Below are 13,407 nucleotides of genomic sequence, written 5' to 3' on the forward strand. Positions count from 1 at the left end.
CTGCGCCACACCAAGTCATATGAAAATATGAAAGTCTAATAATACTATACGTAATATATATTTTTATAGACAAGTGACAGCGACCAGTATCGATGCCGGTCGGCGGTCGATGATCGGCTACAATTAACAACTACTACAGTCAAGAACAAGATTACATTTTTGCAAAATTTAAAATATTTTTATTGATTGTAATAATTTACAGTCTACCAGACTAATAGACTACGACTCAGATGGTTTTCTTACTAAATTCGTTAAAATGAGAACAAAAAATGTATTATCAGCATCTACTTTATACTTTATACTTTATACTTTATACTGTAATTTAATATATAATCTGTTTTTGTTTTATTTTTAACCAACATATGTCAAAACCTAAATTCTGCATTGACTAAAATTACAATATACTTATATACATGCATGTTTTGGACTCCCCACAGAAAACATTTCTGGTTACGACCTTGTACCTATAGTTATACATAAATCAATATTCAATGTTGAATGTATATTTTTTTCTATATCAACTCTCTTGTCGTTGATTATTATAAAAGTATGGACAAAAATTATTTTAAATCAGTAGGTAGAGCAAATTTAATTTTTGTAAGAATAGAAACTATAATAATTGGTTCATAAACTGTAATTAAATTAAACTTGTAACAATTACTATACATCTATAAAATATAAATAAATCCATCAGCATTCTGATTTTTGACAGTTAAAATCATTTGTTTCTCATAAATGATCAAACCTCATAAGTAATAATAGCGCGATTTCATTATCCAGATAAATATAATATCTACTAAAATATAACCATTCCATATTAAGATATTACATAATAATATGTATGTACCTCTATATGTTATTTTATTGTATTGTCCCATTGGCATATCGCTTGGCTGTATATTAAGTCTTTATATACACATGCAATAATTATTATTTGCAGTGTTTGCACAACTAATTATTCTATTTGCCGATTCAATGGCATTCAATAATAAGTATTTATTTTTTTCTTCGCCTTACTATTTAAAATTAATTTAATTTATATTTTATGTGGTAGAATTAGGTTTATTATGTCTGTGTTGCCCGTTGCTATCTATACTATATTTATATTTTTTAGGTATTCATACGTAACATTTTAACCGCAACTGTATAGTAATATTGTAGTTTATAGTTTGTACACTACCTTTATAGGTACATACTACGTGTCTACGTACTGTACCTATGTTTATTATACATAGGTATATCGTATACGTATTATGTACTGACAACTGTCAAGTGCAAACCACATAAATAATTGATATTAATATTTAATATATTTAACCTTATCGATGTTTGATAAACCGGCAACTACTGTGCACATTAATAATTAAATAATAATACTATTGAGTATTGGCAATTTTCATAACAAGTCTATGTTTTACGTTTAATGTATACCTATTGCGTTTTCATGGTGTATACCTACACCTCATGGGTGTACCTACCTCTATATATCTACCAAAAGTATATTATAATATTATTTGTTTTTATGGTTTCTAAATATATTTAGTGATTTTCGATGCTCATGGATTGTTTTTAAGGTCTAACACTCTTGCTACAGTGTGCCTAGTGTCCAAGTGCTCAATGACTGAATTTGTTTGTAACGAAAATTGAAATAGAAATATTTTTACTTCCTCACCAATTACCATGCCCTTATGATATGTATGTTGTACATCCAATGTGCTCTACTTTTGTTTTTAATCACCTTGTTTAGATACATACACTTTTTACTTAGGTACACTAATTTTTCTTTATTTTATCCTTGAATATCTATTTGTTCTGTAAGCTGTCTAGATAACAGTGATTATTAGGTTCCAATTGTTTAAAAAAAAACGATTTTTAAATCTAATAATATGTATAAATTATATTTTTATTTTTACTGATCATATCAACAATTTGGCAACTATAATAGGTAGTTAACTAGATGACAGGTAGGTATAACTAACATATTATAAAGATTTCACAACATATAAACTGCTTTGTGTTCAGACGTTATTATACAAAATTTAATTTAATTAATTTGTTATGTACTTATATTAATTTATAACATTCAAAACGTCGTTAAAGAAGAGTACAAAAATTAACTTTCAGTTTTGTTCGTTAAGGTACCTAGAACCTAGCCGAATGCTGCTCTATTGTTATTACTTATTAATTATTAAAGTGGTACAGGAACTAATATAAAAATATTATTATATATTCACAAGTCAACAATCTAATATCTAAACCTTTTTACCAGTAAATTAAATGAAGACTGCAAAATAAATAATAATTACAGTCCTACCAGACAGATATTATAATTTACTAGCTTGAGTCAATGAATGTAAAATACAACTACTTTTAAAGCAAACGTCCTCGAATATTTTTTAATTTCAATAACTCAGAAAAAAAACTGTAGACATCTGACGGTTCTCAAAATAGTTTATCAAAATATTGCTCGTCTACTACTCTGCTACAATTGTTAATTGTTAACATTGTCCATTGTCCTAACACCTAAGAGATCTTTGTTCAACGCTGTGGAGGAACACTGTAAAAAATACAAATTTATAAAATATAACTTAACATAGGAATACATCGTTATCAGCGTCACTGATAAAAGTGTCACGCTGATAGCACAGGATTCAAGACATAAAGACATTAGACAATTAAATAATTCCAGATGGAAATATTTTAATGTCGAATTGCTTTTAATTCTTAGTTCTAAGTAGTAGTCTAGTCGCAATTAAGTGAAAATTATAAACAAACCAATTTTTAAATGAAGTTTTTATCAAATTGACATAATTTTGTAATAATATACTAGTTTTTTCACCGTCAGTAGTTGAATGTGGTGCACACTAGACTAATATATTAGAGATACTTTTATTGAAATATTTTTATACTCTAGATCATTATGAATAACTCTAGTCCTAATGTTGAGTCACTTTACAATAAGTCATTAAATCAGTTATGCGATTCCATGAACGAAGACATCCTGAAAAATGTGTTAAACTGGTTACCACCACCAATCAGTTTACAAATGATATGGAAGGTTAGAAATACTTTTGTACAAAAAATTATACTTTGAAAAATAAATAAATTTGTTTATAGATCTTACGTGTAAACGATGGTTGTGAAAAGTTTGAGTATAATCATATGCTCCCAGATAGTGAACATTCTTCAATTAATCGAGGACGTGAAATTGCTCAAATGTCATTACATAATTCAGGCTATACAGCGCCTGTCTCTTATAGACAGATGAGTTCTGAAACTCATGAAGGATTTGCCACGATACAACAAGTAACTAATATTTTGTTTTATAGCGCCTATCCAATTATTGTAGTGTTGTATTATTCTATTCCTCATAAACTAGGTCAGTATATTATAATACTTTGTAAGTATCAATGAAACAAGAGTACAAATAATGATATATCAGCCATCAATGAATATTCAGTATTAAAAATATCAACACGATACACATATTTGTGTTAGCCAAATATAAAAAGTGCATAGTTTTAATTTGAGAAATAAGATTTAGATAAAACATATCCAATGAATAATAATTATTTAACATTACTTATTACCCTATTGATAGTCACACTGTGGTCAAAAAAACCGTATTTAATTAATATCTTCTATTAAGCATTTATTTTCACACCTAGATATTTAAGATTCAACATACCTTTTAATCAGGTCATTATAAGTAATTAACTAAATATGATAAGAGGTTAATTTATAAAATCATTCAAAGGGAAAAATAAAACCCAAGTTAAATACCCATAATATTGTGGTCACATCCAATTGTCTACATCGCATGTCTAATGTATTTGAAAAACTTGACTATTTTAAATTATCATTTGATAATTTTTTTTCATAATGTATTGTTATTTGTTAATATGGTGTTACTAATGATTTACATTAATACAATTTACAGTTATGAATGAAATAAAATCATCTGTATTGTATATTGAGTAATAATACATATTTATTTATGTAGAAACTTAATTTGGAACTTAAAATAAAATAATATGAATAAAATATTTAATTGTGAAAGCCAAAATGTAGCAATATCTTCTAAAATGATTTGATATGTGTATGTATTCTTGCATTAATATTCAATATCTAAAATAAGAATAGCTATAAAAATAAATATTTAAAATACTATCAAATTAACACATGTGTTCGTATTCCTAATTCAGTTTATTAAAAAATACATATAATCTAATTTTGATATTCGCATAATATTGTACAGGTATTTATTTAAGTGGTATTTTTAAAGTTTTTTACATTGAGGTATGTCCAATGTCCACAAATAGAGGTTTCAAAGAATCAATAAAAATAGTACTTATAAATTATTACATACATAATATATTGTAGTTGAACCTTTTAATATTTGTACTATTATTCATGGATATTTTACCAAAACTGCAAATTTCCATGTACTTACCTACACCTTATCATAGATGTTTTATACTCGCTGTAGATTCCTGGAAATTAAACAAAATAAAGTTGGAGATTGTCATTTGTCACCTAACCTAATGAATCTTATTTCTTGATAATTTGGAGTTGAGTTATTGACTCGATAGTTTGAATATTTCAAGTCTTAATATGAAAGTTATTTCTTATTAACCTGAAAAATAAAAAATAATATTCAAAAATATTTTGTTATAAAATAATTTTTATTTCTAAGAAATATCTAACCATATTCTTAAAATATATAGTTAACATGTGCTTACAATATGTAAAAATGAATACCAATTTTGCTTATAATTGATGAATTTTCATTTTTTTATTCAAATTAAGATTTATTTCTTCAAATTTCAATTATTTATTTTTAAATAAAATATCTAAACTTTCATTGCTTTTTGGTAAGCTTTGTAATATTTAAGTCAAAAACTAATTAATTTTATTTTTATAATTGAATATTGGACATTTTTAACTTTATTTAAAAAATGTAAATGATTTATAGATAAACCTTAAGTGTTTTACTCTTTTAATTTAACTAAAAATGTTGTAATAACTCATAAATAATTTTAGAACTAAAAGTGTAATATTCTTACTGTTTATTGTTTTTTTAGACCAAATTTGTTGATAGTTTCAATTTTTCTAAATATTTTGACTTAACTTTGTTTTCAAAATTGGTGGATGTTACTAATTGTCGAAGTCAGCTGTTCACTATTTTCCAGGTAATATATGAAAATAACAAAACTGAAACAATTAGCAGTAGAATTTTTAAAATTTCAGTTGTATAAATTATACTAGTCATTTAATATATTATATCATAATATTTTTCTTTTAGATTTGTATACAAATAAATGGTTTTAAATTTCCCCAAAATTTGGCGGATGAATGGTTAAAAATAGAAATACAAGATGACAGTGACGATATAAATGCTCATCATATTGATCAAGGTCTCAAATTAGGTTTGTTAAATGAGTTTTTTTTTAATGTTGAAAATCTATTGAAATTGTGGTTGAAAAATAGGAATTTTTCTTGGTGATGCTGGCTGGTTCAGTGAATGTGCTCTAGTTTTATCACATACGTACAAAATAATTACTACAAAATGGGTGTGTCTTGATCGAAACTTAGAACTGGTCAAAATTATTCAATGTCTAACCAAGTTAAAAAAATCTTGAATTACAAATTATTTAATTTTAAATAATAGTTGATTTAACAAAAATTATTTTTTTCTCTAGGTGGTTATTAGTAGTGTCAAATTACCATAATTTTGATGAAGCTAAAATAGTATTACAACATATGCTACACACTATTGACATCATTGAAAAAATGGAAGGAAGAACATTGTGCATAGCTTATGCGTATGTGGCTGTTTCACAATACTACTATGTATTAATGGAGTTTAATGAGGTTTGTCACTTTTTTTGCAATCATTTAATTTTTTTAATATTTTTTTAATGAATGTGATTATTTAGGCTTGGTCATGGGCGGTTAAAGCTGTCTATGAACTTCGGGATAAAAGTGCTGATATCTTAAAACTGTTGGTTATAAGTCATGCCATTAAAGTTTGTTCTGTTTTAAACAAATTGAGTACAGCAAAAAAATTACTTAACCAATTGCACACTTACGAAAAAGAAATTGATCAGAACATTCATGTTGATATGTTATTGAATGAAGCATGTTACTCATTAAAAGCTGATTTAGCAAAAGATAGCATTAATAGCTACTATGTAAGATTTGGTTGTGGTGGAATTATGGTAAAAGAATACTATTAATTATGTTAGCATTATTAAAATTTAGATTGCATTAGACTCTAGAAGAAATTTATTTGGTTATTACAATTTACATACTGCAATCGTATTTGTTGACTATGCATATGCTCGATATGTTTGCGATTATTCAACTACTGACTTTAATGAAGCTATGTAAGACATAATAAATTTTTTTACATAATTAATTTTATTTTGATCTAATAAAAAATCTGAATTCTATACAACCATCATTATGGTTACTTTTAGGCGAAGCATATTACAAGGCATATTTATTATGGAAAAAATTGGTTTACCAAATGATAATATGTTATTAGTAAATGCTGGACGGATAAAGGCATTGATACTAGAAGAAAAAGCATTGGACATAATGGACAGAGGTATCGATATTTACATTCATGATGGTATACGAGGTCTGTGCATTTATTTTTTATTATTTTATTATTTATTTATTTTTTGTTTGATTACTAATTTATATAACATCCTCAGAAGAGTAAATGAACCATATTTAACTGAATTACAAACCACTAAATCTATAAATGTGTAGAAAAAAATCTTATCCACATGGTTACTTATAACTAACTATTAGGTACATTATTTTCACTTAAAATTATATTCTCTATTTACTAAGATAATTAATGCTGAAGTTTAATTGATGATATTGTTGACCTTATTACTACTATGTGTCGAAGTACTAACTAGGTTTCAGTTTTGGTATGAATGGTCTTATTTATTGCATAATTATTACATCTTAAGTGAAATGAAATATTGTTGGTCAGCTCAAACATTGTAAGATGGCCATTAAATTCCCACAAACACTAAAATAAAGGCAAATATTTTTTCAGTATCAGTTTAAATAGAACTAAAATATAATACTTAAATGTTTGATTTCTGTTGAGCATCTAGACGTGGAACTTGGTAGACAGTGGTCTAGACGCTGACATTGCTCAGACTGGTAGTGGTGGTCACTGTAATAGATGATGTAGGGAAACTGTACTTGTAACTTTTAAAAATACAGTCTGAATCTTATCTGACCTGTTTATAAAAATATTTTGAGATGGATACCACTGACTCATAATCTAAAATATGTATAAATTCTTAGTAATTAAACATTTTTAAATTATATATTCGATTGTTAAAATCCCAAAAGTAACTTTTTAAATAAAAAATTCTGCAAGCCATATATGCCATTAAATGATAGATTAAATATCAAATTTATGCCTAGGTCTTTAACTACAAATACTGTTTGAAGTACCAAATTATATTTATTTTATTAGTATTAAACTGAAAAATTTCTGTGTATTTCTGTTGAAAAATATACTCATTGAGACTCATTTAAGATTAAGGACTTAATGTATAATTTTGCTTGTAGTTGATTGGTATAGTTATTATTTACTAGAACTAATTAACTTATGTATTTTCATATCAGTAAACAGTTAATATTTGCATGACTAAAAAAAATGAGTTACATCAATTTACAAATAATTAATAAATACTACTTTAGAAATATTAGGGTGCAGTTTAAAAACTAAGGATTGATTAGATAAGTATGATGACTAAGGATAACTGGTCTTAGCTATATTTATTAAGTCTCTATTAAAATCTTAATAATGCAATTATTGACATAAAAAAAATTAATTGAACATAATGATATTAGTTACCATCAACTTACCAAAGATCAAGGTTGTATTATGCATTTGCATATATATTCACAAAACACATTGGAATATTATGTTAATCAACATCAAAATTATTTCGTGCATTTTTTAATGATTGTTAGTGCTTAAATTTGTGAGTTATGATAGTCAATTTAATTTTAATGTTGTACTAATTCTTTAATGTGTTGATAATTAAGGAATGGTGTCAAATTGTCTTATAGAATGTGTTGGAATTACTAAGAAACTGTAAACTTTACAACCAACTTCTCATAAATAATTTACTGTAGATTATTGTCAGAGTCTTGGGTTAAATTTTACATTAGCTATTTATATAATTATTTTGCTAATGATAAATTTAGTTAAGAAATGCCTATAATATGTTCTTTGAAGGAATATGACCACTTAGCTTATACGATTACGGGTTGCTCTCTTATCTCCACTTTATTCTCATTTTCATTAATCAATCGGTTATTATTAGGGTTTGGATTTAAAGGCAAATATTTTTTTTGTTTTCGATAAAGATAGAAAAATAGTTCAATTAATAAAAAAATGTGCTTCACTTAGTTAAATTTTTTATATTTTATGTTAAATTATCAATTAATCACATTAATTAATTAATTTTTGCAGTGCAAATTAATAAAAGCTTGTAAAGAATACAAGCTGTTTTTGAAATGCTTAAAAAAACTTGTTATGACTAAAAAGTACTCACATAGTCATCATAACTTTTTTTTCTGTACCACTCATGTGTATTATGGTTCAGTTGTGTACGACAAATGACTAAAAATTAGAACTATTTACACAAAATATAAAATAATATTAGTTCCATTACAAACATATAAGTAAAAATATTAAATATTTACTTCCCTCACTGCCACCACTTGGTCTTCCCTGTTTCACAATATGAGAACCACTGGTTTATACCACATTGGAAATGAAAATAAATAGTAAAAATCCTCAGCAACTAGCAATTGTGGCTGAATTATCAGAGTTTAATTTATTATAACAATTACTTATTAGTAAAACCTGTTCAATTTTTATTATTTTTAAAAAACCTCAAGAAAGTATGCACATTTTGAATAAAATACTTTTTATATGTTCAATTTAAATTTAAATAGTTAATGTAACATTATTTGGGCAATTTTATTATGATTTTAATGGTTTTAAAAGTAAAGTAACTTTATTTCAGATTTACAAGCTGATGGAATAAAGCGATTGTTGGAAAGAATGAAGAAGAACATGTTAAATGAAGCTGAAGCTCTCCATTTAAAAGCGTTAGCAGTTTCTATACAAGCAGTTGGAGTGAAAGCGCTGCTTACTGCAAAGTCGTATTGTAATCTAGGAAGACTTTATCAAAGCCAGGAAAAATATACGGTAATATTTAAATTCTTTTTCTCTTTAAATTACTGAATTTTAAATAGTTAATGTTTACAGCAATCCGAAAAAATGCATTTAACAGCTATTGAAATCAAAGAATCAATTTTAGGTAAAGACAACCCAGAAGTGGCTCTGTCTTTAGGTCACTTGGCTAGTTTATACACATATCAATTAAAAAAATATGAAGAGGCCGAAGTACTTTATTTGCGTTCAAAAACGATATGTAAGTTAAAATAAGTTAAACCAAATCTTATAATTGTATAAAAGTATCAAATTATATAAGAATGAAAATTATTTTAATATAGATGAAACTACGTATGGTCGCCAGTATACAGGATTACTATATGATTTCCAAGGATTGGTAGAAGTTTATCGTGCCCTACAGAATACCGAAAAGTTAAATCTTTACAATGAAAATATTTTGAGGTTTCATGAAACACGTGAAGCTTGGTTATATCAGGTACACACTGCAATTGATGAAAACTGTACTAAAGACGATTTGAGTTTGGAAAAGTTTAAATGCATACTTAATGAATGTGCTTGCGACAAGTAATAAATTTAAATGTAAAAATAATAAAAAAAACCTAAAAAAAAAAATGTTATACATAATTATAATATTTATTGATATTTAATTTTGTGTTTATAAAAGTAATATCAATGATATTTTTTACTGAGTGTTCAATTATATTTTTTTTATTATTGTAATATTGCTTGTGCATAACTATTATTTTTAAATTAATAGAAATCTGAAGTTGTAATTATTTATTTATGCTATCAGATAATTGTAAATTTTTTATTATTATTTGACAATCAAATTAATATACTTGTGTCATTACTTAGGCCAAAGAGCGTTTACCTAAGGTCCTAATGATTGATTTTTTAGATAACCCATGACAAGTATATTTATTGGTTGTACTACCTATATTTTTCATATTTATCCTATAGAAATATTTTTCAATTATTATTTTTTTGTTAGTTTTACAAACATAAAAATATTCTATATTGTTGAATTTCATTGATGCATACATATTATTTTTTTTAATAAGATATTTATGTCGTTATTAATGATTTTTTCAAAATATTGTAGGAATATTTTTAATTTAGACTAACTTCATTATGTGCAAAATCTATACAGTCTCTAATTGATAAAATATTATCTATGAACAAATTAAAGTAATTCTATGTATTTTTAATAAGTTAAGTTTTTAAAAACATGTGTTTATAATTTACAACATTTTTTTTTTTCAATTAAATTTTATATATTATTTTAATATTACTAATTAATTGATATATTTAATGTTATTATTTAAATAAGTAAAATTAATTATTATAAGCGAGCAATAATGCGTATATAATTTGACAGTTCATTTTGTCAAAAGACTATACTTGCATACTAGCTGCATAGTACAATTTATGTCATTATTTATAGATAAGAAGTATTTATGTACCCACTACCTATAACATTTTTAGAATAAATGTATTTTCTGATAACATAAAAATAAATTTAATGGTACCTAACTCATTGTTTTGAATTCTTTGATGAATTTTATTTAAAATATAGAATATATTTGAAATGTTTATAATTTAAAAATTATGCAAAGATGTTAAATTGTTAAAAATGTAAATTTTTGACTAGTTCAGAAGATATAGTTGACATATTATTATCAAAGCATAGTTAAATTGTAGTTTTAGAATGTTAATACTTACATTCAAAAGATTCCACACACATTTGAATACGAGAACAATTAATATGTTGTAATATAACAAATATCATCAATCTTCATTATATTCACCTACAGAATTTAAAAAAATATGCCTTTTACCTATATGAGTACCTAATATGCATTTTAAATGAAGTGTAAAGTGGTTTTTATTCTACCTAAAATCCACTGATTCCAATTACATCAATAAATTATCATAGAGACGACTAGTTTTAGACATAAGTTATACATATTATGCAGTTTAGTAGTCATTGTTCATTGAACTTGCTTCAGAGGACTAGAAATATACATTTTTACTCCGAAAATGTATGTTTCAAGTCAGAATATGCGACCCCAAACAATCCAAACGCCTTCTTATTTATTTCACAACGCCGAGTTTAATACGGATGTACCAATTTTGCCTATACTGTGCGCCGGGTAACAACTTCGGTTTTCACAAAGTTTTTAAAACGATATTACTAATTCTCAATCTTAATATTTTTTTTTATTTTTATAAGAAAGCGATAGCGTGACCATTGGCTTGTTTTTTACATGATAATATGTTCTTAAATAATTTAAGTTAAATTGTACAACTCAACGTCTTTCATAAATAAAATTATATTTTTGATGGATTCTTCGTCGGGGCCCAGTGCGTCATGAAGGTGTTCCTATATGTTGTGTTTTTTATCGGGCCTCTTTTGTGTCCCTACATTTAGTAAGGATATATATATCATTGGTAGGATGTTTGATTGAAGTTGTATATCCGCATGTAAGGCATGTTTTTGGTGGCTCTTTATTCATTAGGCCATATGTGTGGTGTGTATGATTCATTATATTCATCATATTGTGTTTTATTTCGTTTAATTGAGTGTTTATTTTTGGCCAATCGTTTCGCCATTTATTTTTGATTAGGTTGTAGCTAATTTTTTTTATATCTTTGTCAGATTTTATATTCCGACCATAGGGTTAGTTGTTATGGGTTATTGGCTTTTCCTTGGCAAGTATATGTCCGCTCTCACCAGTTATTCCGCAGTGCCCGGGAAACCATGAGAAGATCAAGTTGTTGTTAAATTTATTAGTCAAGTTGATTATTTTATTAAATATAACATTATCGTTAATTATATTACTAAGACTAGATAAAATGCTCATGGACTACGGAGTCTGTTAAAATTATGTACTTATTATTATGCAAGGTTGGCACTTATTATATAAGATAGGGCCAATGGTCGAAGTGGCTCAAAATAAGTGGAGAGACGCCTTCATAATTTATACAGTTCTTACATATTGCTTAAACAGTCGTACAAAATAAGTGGAGGGATGGAAAATGCTAATTATAAAAAGTGCAGGAATACCATCCCACGTATCGCCACTCTACTTCGACCCCTGGATAGGGCTTTATATATAGCTAGTGCCTCGGCTGTATATATGCTACAAATGCTACAATTATCCGACAACCTCTCAAAAATCTCGGTTTGTTGGATAACTGCAACAACAACCACCCCTTTGTCTGTTTTTGAGGCGTCTGTATATAATATATGTTACATGTATGTAGTCCGGTAATGTGTTTATTAATTCGTAGAATACATTTTTGTATGTATGATTTGTGGTTTCTTTTTTGATGTAAATTGCTATCGACATATCAAACGAGTATTTTGTTGTTGTCCATGGAGGTTTTACGAATACTTCTCTTGTCAATATATTATTTATTTCTAATTTTAGTTCTCCCTCTTTTTCTTTTCTTTTTTTATACATAGGTTATATTAATTTGTTGTTGTTGTTGTTGTTGTTAAAAGTATTTTCGAATCGGTTATTGAAGACTGTGAAATAAGTTGGTTTGTTTGGGTCAGATGCTGTTCTTACTGCAACAGTTCTTATTGTAACATAAGTTGATTTCTCCAACTACTAAGTGATTGTTCTCCAGTAATATTGAGTATGCTGTTTATGGACTACTTCTAAACGCACCTGAAGGCATTCTTAGGCCAGCGTTATAGTCTTAATATTTTAAATACGTTATACACCTCATATTTATTAGTATTTACACCTATTTCAGCATAGTTTATATCTTAGATATAGGTATTAAATATTTTACTGAAGTATCCATAGAGAAGCCAATTCAAAGTAATGAGGTGATCGTTTTTTTTTTCTGGAAAAAATAAAAAGTTATTGTTTTAAAATAATATCTAAATAATATTTTTAATTATTTATACGTATAGCTAAGTAATAAGTTAGGTTAATTTCAGACTTCAATACACATTTTATTATGGCATGTCAATTACAAATAATAACACAAAAAAAAATTAATAATCTATTAAAGTTGACGATATGTTTTGTTATGTTTAGATCATTCACCTTTTTGTGTGAAAATTGTTTTAAAGAATATAGTATCTGATTCAGATTTTGAAAAAAATGTCATGCCTAAGCTGTAAATCATGCCACTAGGGT

General features: G+C 26.2%; 1 protein-coding gene across 2 annotated transcripts; it reads left to right on the forward strand.

Moving 5' to 3' along the window:
- Window positions 1–2,621: 2,621 nt before the first annotated feature.
- Window positions 2,622–9,830, forward strand: LOC111039361 (amyloid protein-binding protein 2). 2 transcript variants are annotated; one of them, XM_022322851.1, is made up of 12 exons: window positions 2,622–3,058; window positions 3,118–3,306; window positions 5,085–5,192; window positions 5,306–5,429; window positions 5,491–5,626; window positions 5,703–5,874; window positions 5,940–6,194; window positions 6,265–6,389; window positions 6,483–6,613; window positions 9,078–9,262; window positions 9,323–9,488; window positions 9,571–9,830. In XM_022322851.1, the coding sequence occupies exons 1-12, from the start codon at window positions 2,921–2,923 to the stop codon at window positions 9,816–9,818; spliced, it is 1,977 nt and encodes a 658-aa protein (XP_022178543.1). In that variant the 5' UTR covers window positions 2,622–2,920; the 3' UTR covers window positions 9,819–9,830. The 2 variants fall into 2 exon arrangements, with proteins under 2 accessions (XP_022178543.1, XP_022178542.1); XM_022322850.1 differs by having other exon boundaries at window positions 2,623–3,058; window positions 6,483–6,646.
- The last annotated feature ends 3,577 nt before the right edge of the window (window positions 9,831–13,407 follow it).

Source organism: Myzus persicae, unplaced genomic scaffold, assembly GCF_001856785.1.
Source record: "Myzus persicae strain clone G006 unplaced genomic scaffold, MPER_G0061.0, whole genome shotgun sequence".
NCBI lineage: Eukaryota > Metazoa > Arthropoda > Insecta > Hemiptera > Aphididae > Myzus > Myzus persicae.

Bases quoted from the DNA above. Each gene is read 5' to 3' on its own strand.
- LOC111039361 (XM_022322850.1), top strand. From the start codon at position 2,921: ATGAATAACTCTAGTCCTAATGTTGAGTCACTTTACAATAAGTCATTA. The intron at 5,627-5,702 runs GTTAAAAAAATC...TTTTTTCTCTAG, and splicing joins ATTATTCAATGTCTAACCAA to GTGGTTATTAGTAGTGTCAA. The intron at 9,263-9,322 runs GTAATATTTAAA...TAATGTTTACAG, and splicing joins AAAGCCAGGAAAAATATACG to CAATCCGAAAAAATGCATTT.